The sequence below is a fragment of the Pithys albifrons genome, chromosome 7 (genome assembly GCF_047495875.1).
Source record: "Pithys albifrons albifrons isolate INPA30051 chromosome 7, PitAlb_v1, whole genome shotgun sequence".
Classification (NCBI taxonomy): Eukaryota; Metazoa; Chordata; class Aves; order Passeriformes; family Thamnophilidae; genus Pithys; species Pithys albifrons.
In genome coordinates this window covers 57604504-57619223 of record NC_092464.1, presented here as the reverse complement: position 1 = coordinate 57619223, position 14720 = coordinate 57604504, and the positions used below count along the sequence as shown (strand labels likewise).

The following is a 14720-nucleotide window of genomic DNA, read 5'->3' as shown; positions in this document are numbered from 1 at the left end:
TGATTGTAGTAGTTTTAGTTAGGCCTAGATGTGGGCCTTACCTTTAGCAGGCCCTGATAATGTTATGTAGATTAGGAGGGGCAGGTGTCACCTGACATGAGCAACCAAAGAAATATTTCATCCTCAATGATGCAAAACTGAGATAGAAGTGCAGTAGAGTAGGAGGTGTTCTCTCAGTTCCCATCTTGGCCGAAGTAGAGGCAAGACACGCAGCTGCTGCCTTGGTGGAGTGGGCCTTGGCTGCTGCCCACTGCTACTTCCCATTTTGTTTGAGTTCAGGGAAGTAAAACATTTTATTGTCATTCTCTCTCTTTTGCCTTGCTGGGTGTCTTTTGAGGTGCTTTATGGAGTGATGAGGTCTGTTTTGATGGGAGGTAGAAAATTGTTGTTATATCTAACTTGTCTAGATGTGTCTTATATTAATAGTTTTCTCTTTTTTTTTTTCTGTATAAATACATATAATTAAGTTTAAATCTTTGAGGGGTTTTTTTCCTCCCTTTTCTCAGCAAGAAGGGGAGGGAGACTGGATCTGTACTGGGCAGTTGGCATTTTACCAGCTCAACCCAAGACACAGCTCATGGTCAAATGGTCAGTGTAAACCTCATGGCCAAATGGTCGGTGTCCTCTCATGGGTCTGATCACATCATGCTCATGGTCATCTCATGATCATCTCATGGTCACGACCGTCTCGTGTTCAGGACCCTTCAGTGGTCAGGGCTGGAAAAACCCTCTGGGGTCATTAAGTCCAACCATTAACCCACCCCTGCTATGGCCACCAATGAACCACGTCCCAAAGTGCCACCTCCACACGTGTCCTTGGGCACCTCCAGGGATGGGGACTCCACCACTGCCCTGAGCCAGGGCTGGAAAACCCTTTCCATGGAAACATTTTCCTGATATCCACCTAAACCTGCCCTGGAACCACTTGAGGCCATTTCCACTCAGATATTCCCCTGACACCCCTTGTTTATGTCCCTTGTTTATGTCCCATCAAGGTCACCTGATCTTTTATAGGTCCCCAGGCAATGACCAGTAACAGGTACAATGGTTGTATTGGGTATAATTCTATAGAAACATATTAATAGATGAACAAAGTAATAATACTATTAATTCTATTAGTTCTAATTAATAACTATTAACTATGAACAATTACTACACCACAGACAGAGTCCTCAAAGTTGTCATTTCATGCTATTTTTACCTCCCTCCATCATATTAAGCCTTTGGTTTCCACACAGGAAGAATAAAAAACAACAATTTCCTGATTATTCTTCAGTTCATTCCCCTCCCCAGGCCCAGCCCCTGCCCTGCCCCCCCCTCAGGGCAGGTGAGATCCCAGGGAACACCCCCAGACTCCTCCAGGGCAGGTACCTGAGATGAGTTTGCTTTTTTTTCCTGGGACTTCCATCTTCCAGGATCCACCTGAGACTCCTCCCAGACATCTCTTGGAGCCTCAGTCCCTGACTTTGGACTCTGAAATCCCAGATAACAGCCCTCAACTCCTCCAGGGAAGCTTCCAAGTTGGTTTTGCCCTTTTGGAAGTGGCTCTCTATTTTGGGATCCACTGCAGACTCCTTTGGGCATCTCCCAATCTTTTCCTCTCTGAGGTTGTACTTGATATCCCAGGTGACAGCCCCACACTGCTCCAATCAGACTGGAGAGGATTTGTGCCCTGGGCCTGCAGTGTCACAATGTCCCCTGCAGTGTCACAGTGTCCCCTGGGCACCCTCAGGCCCCACATCACACAGCCCTGGCAGTTCCCTCACCTGCAGTATGGGGCACTTTGGGGCACCACAACAGAGGCAAGATAATGGGCCATTAGAGAGTGTCCAAAGGAGGCAACCAAGATGGGGAAGGGCCTGCAGGGGAAGCGTGTGAGGAGCAGCTGAGGGCACTTGGTGTGTTGAGCTGCACAAGAGGAGACTGAGGGGAGATCTCAGTGCAGGTACAACTTCCTTGGTAGGGGCAGAGGAGGGGCAGGCACTGATCTCTGCTCTGTGGGGACCAGGGACAGCACCCAGGGAATGGCCTGGAGTTGTGTCAGGGCAGGGTTAGGTTGGATTTTAGAAAGAGGTTCTTCCCCCAGAGGGTGGTGGGCACTGACCAGGCTCCCCAGGGCAGTGGGCACAGCCCCAAGGCTGACAGAGCCCCAGGGGTGTTTGGATGATGCTCTGGGGCACAGGGTGTGACTCTTAGGGATGGTTCTGTGCAGGGCTGAGAGTTGGACTCCATGATCCTTGTGGGTCCCTTCCCACTCAGCACATTCTGGCATTCTGTGATCCATCCTGACTGCCGCTGCCAAAGCCCCCACAGCCTCCAGCCCCCCCTGCCCCAACCTGGTCCTGGCCCCACTCCTGGCTGCTTTGGGCAGGGGCTGCCTGGGATGTGCCAGTGCCTGGCACAGGAATGCTCAGGAAACGGGGGGATTTGGGGGGCACCTCCCTGGAAAGGGGCTGAGCTCTCTGCAAACAACTGACTCTAGCCCTGAATGTAAATTTTAGGAAGTAGTGGAACCCTCTGACAAGAAGACTTTTATGTACTCTTTGGACAAGTCTCCCTTTCCAGGTACTTCACTGTTCTTTATGCAGTGCTTTCCCAAATACTGTTCCTATAACAGTTTGGGTGGTGAAACAATGCTCAGAGGACCTTCTCAATTAGTATCAGCACATTTTGTATCTCTACTTCTTCCTCACTTTTTCTCTCTGACAGGTGTCAGATCCTTCCAAATTATTCAGCTTCACTCAGTTGTGCAGCAGAAGCTGTTACAGGGATCTCTGAAACATCTCAGTCTCTCAGATTCTCCACCCAGGATGGAATCACTACATTTATGCACAAGAACAGGCCTGGACACAGCAGGATCTGCTCATCCCTGGGACTGTCTGGAGTTCCCATCTGGAGAGGTCCCCCACAATTCAGTCCAACAGTTACTTTGGAAAGTGACTCATTTATGCTCCTTTTGGAGTTGGTTAATTGTGAAGGATCTTGACTGAACTCCATCACTTGGTTTCCAGTTGACAGACTGTCCCAGCTCAGTCTCTCCTCTCGTCTGTGTGCACAATGAGCTGGGAGAGTCCCTGCACCACCCAGGGGACAAATGGCTTCAGTGCTCTGCTGGCACATCAACACAGCTTTGTTTCACTGCTTCAAACCCACCATCTCCTCTCCTCCCCCTGGCATTTTGAATCACCCTGTTTTTGGAGTCATCTGCTCTGCTCCTCTCTGTGTAAAAACAAAATCAAAAGATAAAAGGAAAAACACCAGACTTTACTGCATATATTTTCCTCATGCTTCCTTCTGTGAACTGTGTATTTTGATTTAAAAGCATAACAACTTAATTAATCAGAGATTTGAGGCTTGAATAGTGAGTTTACTCCACTGCAGGCACTCATGGGAACTTGTTTTCTCCAGGCTCCCTCCATAGTCAGTGCAGACAAGACAAGACTCTGGAGTCTGAGTTCTCTGAATCTAAAACTGGCATGCAAAGGGAAGGTTACAAATCTCTTCCTGGCACACTTCTCTTGCCCTGCATTTAGGTTAGAACATCTGACAGCAATAGCAATGAGCAGCTGAATGGAAACAAGAGCATTCTGGTGCAGACAGGTGTGAGGTGGGACTGTGTGGAACACTCTGTCATCCATAATAGATTCCAGTGATTGTGAAGAGTACTAAAAATACAAGATATACCTGGTTCCTATTCTGCCCTCCACTCTCCTTTCTTGAAGAACCAGCCAGCAAGAAGCTGTGGAAGAAAGCAGGGCATTGCAAAATACTTGATATGGCTTATTTTGAAATGAATGGATTCTCAGGGATTCCCAGTGCAAAAGGCAAGTACTGAAAAGTAGAAACATACAGAGTGGATGTGATTTTGTGGTTTAGCATCTGTGCAGTAGAAGAGAGGCTTTTGGCGGGCAGGTGTGACAGATGTTTGCAACAGGTCTGAGTGAGCTTGGAATTTCCCAGGAATGGGGTGAAATAGCCAACAGTCCCCTTAAAATCCTCTCTTTTGGTGGAACAATTCTTTGTGAGTGTTTGGAAGAGGTAGAAAGAAGACAACAAAATCTCTGAGGACTCTTAAGTGAAATGTGAAACAGAAAACTCAGGGTGTGAGAATTGCTTGAAGGACAATCTCTGTGCTATGTCAGAAGACTGCAGGACAGAAAGGAGCAGAGAGGCAAGGATAGAACTTTTGTCCAGACTGTGAAATTATCACCCTTAGTTTTGCCATGTTCCTGTCTCAGCAGGATGGATTGAAATTCAGCCTGGGCCCAGAAAATGAAACAGCAGTTACTGAGTTCATCCTAGAGGGTTTCCCAGGGCTTGATCAAAGACTGCAGCTGTTTCTCTCTCTGGTCCTTCTGCTCATGTACCTGACAACAGTGCTGGGGAATGCAACCATCATTTTCCTTGTGTGTGTGGATCATCACCTGCAAACCCCCATGTACTTTTTCATCAGCAACTTGGCCTTCCTGGAAATCTGGTTTACATCCTCCACAAGCATCAAATTGTTTGCAATCCTGAGTTCTGATCAGAAAACCATCTCACTGAGCAGCTGCTTTGCCCAATCCTATTTCTACTTTGCCCTGGGCTGCACAGAGTTCATCCTGCTTGTGGTCATGTCCTGTGACCGCTGTGTTGCCATCTGCCAACCCCTGCACTACGCTGCCCTCATGGAGCCTCAGCTCTGCCTCTGCCTGCTCGTTGCTGCCTGGGCCATCGGCTTCAGCCTCCAGAGCTACCGCCTGCTCTTCCTCCCTGAGCTGTCTTTCTGTGGCTCCAACAGGATCCCCCACTTTCTTTGTGACAACACCCCCTGGTTCAAACTGTCCTGCTCTGACACCAGCCTGCTTTGGAAAATAGACTCTGTTTTCTCATCGTGTGTCCTGATGGGTTCCTTGTGCTTCACTCTGGCATTTTACATGTGCATCCTTTTCTGTATTCTGCATCTTCCAGCAGCCTCTGAGAGGAAGAAAGCTTTTGCTACCTGTTCTTCCCATCTCATCACCTTATCCATTGCCTATGGGAGCTGTATTGCTCTCTACATGTGTCCTTCAGAAGATGCTTCCTTGAAGACCAACAAAATTGTGACTTTGCTGAACACAGTCCTGTACCCATTCTTAAATCCATTCATATACAGCCTGAGGAACAGGGCTGTGATACTGGCACTGAACAAATTCCTTGCCAGGACAATAATAAAGCTTTTCCCCTAATCAGGATGCATTTCTGGACAGAAATGCCAAGGACATGCTATCCTATGTTCAACAATGCCATGTATGTAACCACCACGCATGGATGCCTTGGGAGATTTAATCTCTTGTCAGACTGTGTCAGGCCAAGTGATAAGAAGCTCCTCTCCACACACAGACAGGGCACTAACAGTGGTAGGAGGAGTAACTCACTTAATCCTCTGCCCTGGCTGCTGCCAGACCCATCAATGGGGAGCCATAAGGTGTCTAAGAATCCATCTCCCAAGCAGAGAAGAGCACAGAGGAACTGTGCCGAGTGACAGTCCAGATTACAGGCTCCTGAGAAATGGACTCCTTGTCCCAGCTCCTTCCAAGGCTGCCCTGGGAGAGTCGTCAGCCCTGTTGTCTCAGTTTGAAACCTCTAAGTCAGTGAGAGCAGATCACCACTTGGATTAAGGGGATTGTTGCCTAGGAGTGTAGGACACATTCTGGAATGCAGGGGAAGAGCATTTTTGGATAGCCCAGGACTTGTGGGAAGTTGAGGGAAGGATCCCAATCCATGCAGCCTGTCCTGTCTTCTCATTAAACTTAATTTTTAACTTCTTTGTGTAGGAGTTAAACTATTCTGCAACTCCTGTGTGAGCAAATCTCTAATCTGCATGAGTGTGTGAGCCTGGGGGTGTGAGAGCAGCAGCTGGAGGAGGGCCAGGACATCAAACAGCCCGTATGTCAATACGTGAAACTGAACAACCAGAGGGACTGGAATTGAGGGTTTGTGTGTGTGTGTGTGTGCGTGTCTCTGTGTGTGTGTGTGTGTGTGTGTCTGTGTGTGTGTGTGTGTGTGTCTGTGTGTGTGTCTGTGTCTGTGTGTGTGTCTGTGTCTGTGTGTGTCTATGTGTCTGTGTGTGTGTGTGTGAGTCCGTCTTTGTGTGTGAGTCTGTGTGTGTGTGTGAGTCCGTCTGTGTGTGTGAGTCCGTCTGTGTGTGTCTGTGTGTGTCTGTGTGAGTCCATCTGTGTGTGTCTGTGTGTGTGTGTGTCTGTGTGTGTGTCTGCCCGTGTGTGTCTCTGTGTGTGTGTCTGTGTGTGTGAGTCTGTCTGTGTGTGTGAGTCTGTCTGTGTGTGTCTGTCTGTGTCTGTCTGTGTGTGTCTGTCTCTGTGTGTCTATGTGTCACTGGCAGGGTCTGTACCGGCACCTGGAATGGGACTGTGGCCCCAGGGGCTCATGTGTCCAAATGTCTGCCACTGGTGAGACTGGTGTAAGCTGCTGAGCAGGTGGGTGACTGAGCACAGCTGCTGGAGGGATCCACCATGCACAGGTACACCTGTGCAATAGAGGAGTTCAGACTACATGAGAATAATTTTGTTAAAAGGGATCTACAATGAACGAACTGCCTGACCCCTTCAGTGTGGACCAAAATTACAGCATGTGATTAAGGGCACTCTCCAAATGTCTCTTAACCACTGACAGGTTTGGAGTATCCCCCACTTCTCTGGGAAGTCTGTTCCAGAGTTTCACTACACTGTCAGTAAAGAAATAGTTCCTGTTCAAACTAAACGTTCCCTGGTGCAGCTTTGAATCATTCCCACATGTTCTATCACTGGATACCAGGCAGAAGAGATCAGCACCTCTCTCTCCATGCTCCCTCCTCAGGAAGCTGTAGAGAGTCTCAGCCTCCTTTACTCAAAACTAGAGCAGCCCAGAGTCCTAAGATGCTTCTCACAGAACATGCCTTCCAGCCCTTTCAGCAGCTTTGTTGCCCTTCTCTGGCAGCATTCCAGGACCTTGACATCCTTCTTAAGTTGTGGGGCCCAGGACTACACACAGTACTCAAGGTGAGGCCACCCCAGCACTGAACACAGCAGGACAATCACCTCAGTGACCAGCTGGTTTTACTGTTTGATGCTCCCCAGGGTGCTGTTTGCCCTCCTGGCTGCCAGGGCACACTGCTGACTCACACTGACCCTGCTGCCCACCAGCACCCCCAGGTCCCTCTCTGTGGGGCTGTTTCCAGCCACACCTCTCCCAGCTTACACGTGTGCCCAGCTTTACTCTTTCCTAAATGCACAGTGCAGAGAGAGCAGAGTGTGTGCAGCTGCAGGGGTGCTAAAGGTGGGGACAGAGCTGAACTGGCAGGGTGAGGTGGGCTCATGCTGAACTGAAACAGGCTGATGATTTTGTAAATTGAAGCAGCAGAAGGATATTTGTGTGGAGATACGGAGTGGCAAGGGCACTGTGGATGCTTAGGGAGCATTAGCAAAGCTCAGGAAGAAGCTGAGTGAGTTGTGGGAAACACAGGAACTGACGGATACTCAGAAAATATGTTGGAAGACAGACACAGCAAGAACAGAGAGGTGCCAGTAAAGCTGAGGAGTTCCTGGGTCTGAGTGAGGCTGAAAAGCAGAGGGGATAGATAAAGTGTGCAAGGGAACAGGTACGGCCCAGGCCTGAGCAGAGCTTGCTGACATCCTCAGGAACCTGCAGGTTTGCTGATGAATTTTCCTTTTCTAAAGGCTGGTTCAGTCAAGACAAACCTCTGGGAATAATTTATTATTAAGTCTTCAATTCTTCTGTGGTTAATTAGACAGATTCCAGAAGTGTATTCAAAGTGAGTGTATTACATTAACAAAATGCATGAAGAAATATTTATTTTTGTCCTGTTTACCTTTTTCCTATTTATACACTGATAGCAGCAATTCCTAATTGATTTTGTTCCCAAGCACCAGGGATGGTCTCCTTGTCTGCTTGTTCCCTCCATAGTCTCTTCTCAGTGATGGCATCTTCAACAAGACAAGCCCCTGGGAATAATTTGCTTGTAAATTTTCAAATCTTCTGTGGTCAATTACAGAGATCTCAGAAATGCATTCAAAGTTAATATCTTGTGTTAAAATAAAGAGAAAAGATGTATTTTTTGTGGCCTGTTTATTTTTTCCTGTTTATACATTAATGTCAGAAATCCCCAAATTACTTTGATCATGAGTACCAATTAATGCAGTCTAAATAAGTATGAAAATCAAGACCCTTTACGTCTTACATTTAATCAAACGTTATCCCTAATCCCTGCCCCACCATTTCCCTCATCACATGCCTGGCACTCAAAGCAGCCTTGTGCAATCTGAGCTTCCTCCACTAAAGGCTGGACCTGCAGGTTTCAGCTCCTTGGCACCAACTCCCACCTGCTATACTTGGAGAAGGAGCTGCAGGAGACACACAGGGATGTTCATTTACTTCAGAAAAAAAAAAAAAAAAAGAAAAAAAACCAAAACAAAGGAAGGCACAAACAAACCAAAACCCACAACTCCTTCCTTAGCTGTACATTAAGCCCACGTTGCTTCCACTGAAGTTCACTTTCCACAATAGGTAGTCTTAGACCAAATGCAAAAATGTTCTTTGTCAAGTACAGGTCACAAGATATTCCCAAACACTTCCTGTCCCGATTCTGTCCATATTTGCTCTTCGCACACAGGTCACACACTGCAGTCAGAATTTCCCTTGATCCAGAGAGGGAGGAAAAGAGAGAAGGAGCATGAAATTCTGCCTTCTGCTGAGTTAAATCTGCATCAATCCCAATATTCTGGGGTGACAAGAACTTTATCAGACACTCTCTGCAGCATCTGTTCAGTGGGGGAAAATCTGTCTGGATGGCCAAGCCCAAGGACTGGTGGGGAATGGAATTACATCCAGGATTTTTCCCAGGGATCAGTATTGGGGTCAGTTCAGTTAAACATCTTTATCAATGATCTGGATGAGGAGATCAAGTGCACCTTCAGTCAGTTTGCAGATGACAACAGTTTAGGTGGGATTGCTGATCTGCTGGAGGGCAGGAAGGCTCTGCAGAGGGGCCTGGGCAAGCTGGATCGATGGGCCCTGGTCAGTTGGATGAGGTTCAACAAGGCCAAGTGGTGGGTCCTGCCCTGGGGTCACAACTATCCCAAATCCTTGGTCATGCCCTGTAACTGTTCCCCACATCCTGTCCTGCGTCCTTAATCCCTCCATTTCAAGGAACCTTTTGGAATAAAGGAGCTTTGTACTCTGGGTGTGGAGGGAGATCCAAGTGTCACTGGAGTAGGAACTCATCAGGTTTGTGCTCTTTAGGGGATCAGGAACTGGTGACACTTAGAGGCACAGAAAGTTTCCCTTCATTGCCCACAGTACAAATGAAAGAGGATACAATTTCTAAACTCCACAGCTCTTTGTGCAGCTTTCCTCAGCCACAGCAACCAGGATAAGCCACATCCTTGCTGTGCTGGTCCCACAGCCCAGGGTGCTCCTGGCCTCCCTTGCTGCCAGGGCACACGGCTGCCTCCTGCCCAGCTCCTGCCCACCCACAGCTGCCTTACAGGGCTGCTCCCAGCCAGGCCGCTCCCAGCCTGTGCCATGGCCAGGGCAGTGCCCTGCAGGGGCACACACTGTCATGTGTCCCTCTGCCATTGCAGGAGGTTCCTGCCAAGACGGGCTCTCCTCCTCCCTGAAGCTTTCCCTGAGCACAGAGGCCTGAGAGACCTTTCCAGTGAAGACAGACAGAGAAGCCATGGAGCCCCTCAGCCCCACAGCAGTGTCTGATGGAATTAAATCCCCCTCCCCATCCCACAGCAGCCCTGCATTTCTCTCCTTCAGCCTTGGTCTCCAGCACAGCCACTGAGGCTCTTTTGGCTCTTGACTTTTCTGGCAGACACCAGCTCCAGGGAAGCTTTGCCTTCCCTGCAGTTCCACATGCACAACGCAGGCCATGCCCAGGAATTCCTTGTCTGTGCCTGGCCTTGCTGTCACCCCCTGTCAGAGATTCCATGGCCCCTTTGTGCCCCACTGCCCCACAGCTGGTCCCACAGCCGGTCCCACAGCCCCCTGTGCAGCCCCAGCCCAGGGCAGGAGCATCCATGGTGGGGAATGGCCCTTCTGATGGAATGCCCAGGGTAGTTCCTGGGCTTGGTCACCCCATGCCTGTCCTATTCCACACCTCTCCGAGCCCCTGGTGAGACTGTGTCACCTGTGGGGCCTCACAGACAGCCCTGCTCAGGCTCTGTCGGGCTCTGGGCCAGGAGAGGGGCTGGGCAGGGCTGGCCATTGCCCTGGGACAGCCCCTGAGCCAGCAGGAGGGGGGAGGTGGGCACAGCAAAACCCACCCATAACCCTGGGCTGAGCAACCAGGGATGGAAATGACTGGAGAGAGATAGTGGGGGTGACAAGTGTCCTGGGCCACCTTCCTGGTGTGTTCCTTCCACCAAGAGCACAGACCTGCCCGGAGCCGCAATAGTAGTGGAGGGTCAGAGAGCCACTATCGGGAACTGGGAAATCCCACTTGGTGCATCCACTCCTGGGTGAGCTCTCCATCTTTGCTGTGAAAAGAGCCCAACTTTTATATGTTAAACAAACAAGCTTATATCACTTATTCAGTGTGGAAAATATCTGACTTTCTTCTCTCCTTGTTTTTCACCCAAATCCTGGCCAAGGCTTCAGAGGAAAATCAGGGAGTCAGTTTGGACCATCTGCTGTCAATCGAGCCCAGCCATCTCTGCCATGGCCTTGACCTGTCTCTAAATACAGAAAGACAGATCTATTCATATCTCATCAAAGAACAGATCCTAATCTTCCCTAATAAGTGAATACCAATGTATCTCACTAACAAGCACAGATGTTTACACAGGTGCAGCCTTATGTATTTCACTGAGGATATACAGGCTTTGGCCAATAAGCAGACACAAGGCTAAATAGAACATTAAATTGGAATGTTCATCTCAAGATCACCTCTGGCTCAGGGCCTGTTGTTCAGGCCTCAGCACTTCAGAGATACACGGATGGTTTTCTCTCCCAAATCTGTTCCAGCCCAGTCCAGCTCCCTCCAAGCTCTCCCACCTGCCCTGGGCTCTCTCCAACACCAAGGGCCTCTCCCAGCACAGCCCAGGTGGGTCTGGCCCCACAGCCCTGCTCAGGGCAGGGTGCTCTGGGCAGTGGCACCACAGTCCAGCCCCTGGGAAGGCACAGCAGAATCTGGAGCTCAGAGAGGACTCAGACCCACTGGTGGTGAATGTGCTTGGCAAGAGGAACAGGAGCCACCTGTGTGCCCTGCACTCCTCTGCAGGAGATCTTGAGAGCTCTCAGCCCCTTCCTGCCATCCCATCTCCCCAGGATAGAACAAAACCCCCAACCCTTGTGGTCCTCAAGAGCTTTTCCTGCTCCAGGCACAGGGTGCATCCCAAGGCTCAGGCAGCTAGAAAGCTGTTCTCATTTCCAGTTCATTCCTGCTCTGCTAAGGATAGTAAAAACAATAACAGAAAAAAGTTGATGCATGTTCATTTATTTCACTTAAATACAAAGTGAGACTCCTTGTATACAGAAAGGGTCTTGGTTACACAGGAAGGAGGGATCATTAAGTTGGAGGGAATGAAGCACTTCTGTGAAGACAACAGCATCAGAAAGGGAAAAAAATTTAAAAAAAAGAAACGAGAGAGCCTTGTCCTGCAGTGACAAACACTGGTGGCTACTGACAGAGGAAATCAAGCAGTCTGGTGGTTCACTTGGTTGGATGACAGCTGCCCACCAAACTGTTCTGACAACTCTCCATTCCCAGACTGACATGAGAGAGAAAATAATTCATAAAATGACTCATGGGCTCATATAAGACAGGTTACTGTAGCAAAAGTAGAAGTTTGCATGCCCAAACAGAGAGAAAATCCATATTCTCTGTTTCCCATTAGCAGTGTCCAGCACTTTCTGGGAAGCAGGGCTTCAGGATATGAGGTGGTTGTTTAGGAAGGCAAACTCTGTAAATAATGAATGTCCACCCCTTCTTCCTTAGCTTTTATTCCTCAAATGATGTCATATGGTCCAGACTATCCCTTTGGCTAATTTGGGTTATCTGTCCTAGATATGTCTCCTTCCCAGACCCCTGATGGTGGAAATGTTAAAGGGACAGTGCTGGTGCTGTGCAAGCTCTGCTGAGCAGCACCACAAACACTGGTGTGTTATAAACACCTTTCCAGCTCCTAAGGCAAAGTACAGAACTCTGAATGCTACTGTGGGAAATAGAAAACACTGTCAAGCATCCAGTCATTACTTCCCTGAGAGCTACCTTAAACTCCTGGTTCCTCAGGCTGTAGATGAGGGGGTTGAGGGCTGGAGGAACCACCGAATACAGAACTGACAGGCCCAGATCCAGAGACGGGGAAGAGACGGAGGGAGGCTTCAGGTAGGCAAATATGCCAGTGCTGAGAAACAGGGAGACCACAGCCAGGTGAGGGAGGCACGTGGAAAAGGCTTTGTGCCGTCCCTGCTCAGAGGGGATCCTCAGCACAGCCCTGAAGATCTGCACATACGAGAAAATAATGAAAATGAAACATCCCACAAATGGAAAAGCACTAACCATGATGAGCCCAATTTCCCTGAGGTAGGAGTGTGAGCAGGAGAGCTTGAGGATCTGTGGGATTTCACAGAAGAACTGGCTCAGGGCATTGCCATGGCACAGGGGCAGGGAAAATGTGTTGGCTGTGTGCAGCAGAGAGTAGAGAAAGCCACTGGCCCAGGCAGCTTCTGCCATGTGGGCACAAGCTCTGCTGCCCAGGAGGGTCCCGTAGTGCAGGGGTTTGCAGATGGCAACGTAGCGGTCGTAGCACATGATGGTGAGGAGGAAAAACTCAGCTGACATAAAAAACGTAAACAGAAAGAGCTGTGCAGCACATCCCATGTAGGAGATGGTTGTGGTGTGCCAGAGGGAGTTGTGAATGGCTTTGGGGACAGTGGTGCAGATGCAGCCCAGGTCTGTGAGGGACAGGTTGAGCAGGAAGAAGTGCATGGGGGTGTGCAGGTGGTGGTCGCAGGCTACTGCGCTGATGATGAGGCCGTTGCCCAGGAGGGCAGCCAGGGAGATGCCCAGGAAGAGCCACAAGTGCAGGAGCTGCAGCTGCCGCGTGTCTGCCAATGGCAGGAGGAGGAACTGGCTGATGGAGCTGCTGTTGGACATTTGCTGCTTCTTGGCATGGAGCCTGTTCAAACACAGGAAAGGAAGGGGAAAAAGTAAAACAGCTTCCTGTCAAAAAAGCCACTCTGTTTTCATAGAAATCTCCTCTAGCAGAGATTTAATTCCCTTCTCTGGTTTCTACTGGCTGAGGGTGGTGTGAGGAGTAGGAGCTCTGGCCATGTGCTGCCAAGCACTCAGCTTTGCCTTGCTGCACTGGGGACATGGAGGTGGTTTGTGGCACCATTGACAATCACAATGGGTGTTGCATGTAACCCACCTGCAGTGGGAAATTCAGCCTCTGCACCCATGACTTGGAAGACTTTGGGCTGCAGAAGAAAGGCTTTAGTCTACTTTTTATGTATTCCACCTTAACATCTCTTGATTGTTCCTTTTTCGAGTAAAAATTCCTCCCAGGAGCAGCAGGGAGCAGTCCAGTGGCATCTCTGGCTATGGAGACTCTGATGGCAACATAAGAATGACCCTGAGGAGGCTGCAAAAGGGACACTGACACTGTCCATACGACATGGTGTGTTGATGACTGACATTTCTCACTCTATTCTTCTCTAAAAATAATAAGTTTGAAGTTTCCTGAACTTAGACAATTTTTAAGGCTTCTGTCCCAGTCTTAATACTCAGGACAGAAGGCTGAAAGAATAGGGTCCTTCTCTTAGAGTTGGCCCCTGACCTGCTGCACTTCTCAAAAAGATCCCTGGGAAATGTTCTCTAAGACAGAGCTGTGAGCAGCCCTCACCCCTGCAACCTGCTCTCCAAAGGATAAAGACCCTTCCCCCCCATAGTAGTGTTTACTTATTCCATGCAGGCCTTCTCCCCAGCCCTGTGAGCAGCTCCCCAGGCTGGCTGAGAGCTGACCCTGGCAGGCAGCAGAGTCCCTGCCCCAGCACAGCGCCCTGGGCTGCATGACCCTGCTCTGCACCACAGTCCTGGGCACCCCTGGCTGCAACCCCAGCTCCACAGCTAATCCAAAGTGTCCCCCAATAGCCCCCTCCTCACACATCCCATCAGCTGGGGCTCCAGGAGCTGCCCCTGCATTGCCCTGCACCCACAGACTCACCATGTCCAGCACTGCAAAGATTTCTCCTCCAAGAGCTCTGAGTCATCCTCCCAATGCTGAGCCCCTTTAAGCTCTGTCTGTGCCCTGCTGGTGTCCCTGAGCTGCCCTGGCAGTGCCCTGAGCCCTGCTGGGCTGTGCACAGGAGCTGCTCCTGGGCAGAGCTGTCTCTCTGCAGCGCTGCCCGCTTGCCAGGAGCTCCCTGTGTGCCAGGAGCCCGGCCCAGCTCAGCAGCACAGCAACAGCCCAGGGCATTTAATGGCCCTCTGGGGGGTTTGTGTTGTTTACATCAGACTCAGTCCATCAGAGTAACTTCAAACAACTTTTCAAGAAGTCAAAGCAGATTGAAACACTGAAGTTTCTTGTAGTGGTAATGGGTCCCACTAAGGAACAAGACTGAGAAATTGTCCCCAGATTCCAGTTAGAGCAGAAAACTGGAAGGAGTGATGGCAAGTATAGACAAGGAAGGGAAAGATGACTCTCATCTTTAGTAAAACTGGCTGTGTTTTAGAATTC

The 14720-nt window shown here is 49.6% G+C and overlaps 4 protein-coding genes across 4 annotated transcripts in view; 2 read left to right on the top strand and 2 right to left on the bottom strand.

Annotated features, from left to right (window-relative positions):
- The window catches only part of LOC139673818 (zinc finger protein 850-like), a 190382-nt gene that overhangs the window by 66924 nt on the left and 108738 nt on the right, over positions 1 to 14720 (top strand). The gene's annotated exons all lie outside the window — the stretch shown is intronic.
- Positions 1 to 14720, bottom strand: part of LOC139673814 (zinc finger protein 850-like) — a 701437-nt gene that overhangs the window by 610641 nt on the left and 76076 nt on the right. The window lies entirely within an intron of this gene.
- LOC139673871 (olfactory receptor 6F1-like) lies at positions 4097 to 5386 on the top strand. Its single transcript, XM_071559801.1, has one exon. It carries the CDS (start codon positions 4224 to 4226, stop codon positions 5205 to 5207), a length of 984 nt encoding a protein of 327 aa, XP_071415902.1. The 5' UTR covers positions 4097 to 4223; the 3' UTR covers positions 5208 to 5386.
- On the bottom strand, positions 12083 to 13138 carry LOC139674162 (olfactory receptor 14A16-like). Its single transcript, XM_071560310.1, has one exon. It carries the CDS (start codon positions 13136 to 13138, stop codon positions 12083 to 12085), a length of 1056 nt encoding a protein of 351 aa, XP_071416411.1.

Bases quoted from the DNA above. Each gene is read 5' to 3' on its own strand.
- LOC139674162 (XM_071560310.1), bottom strand. From the start codon at position 13,138: ATGTCCAACAGCAGCTCCATCAGCCAGTTCCTCCTCCTGCCATTGGCA.
- LOC139673871 (XM_071559801.1), top strand. From the start codon at position 4,224: ATGTTCCTGTCTCAGCAGGATGGATTGAAATTCAGCCTGGGCCCAGAA.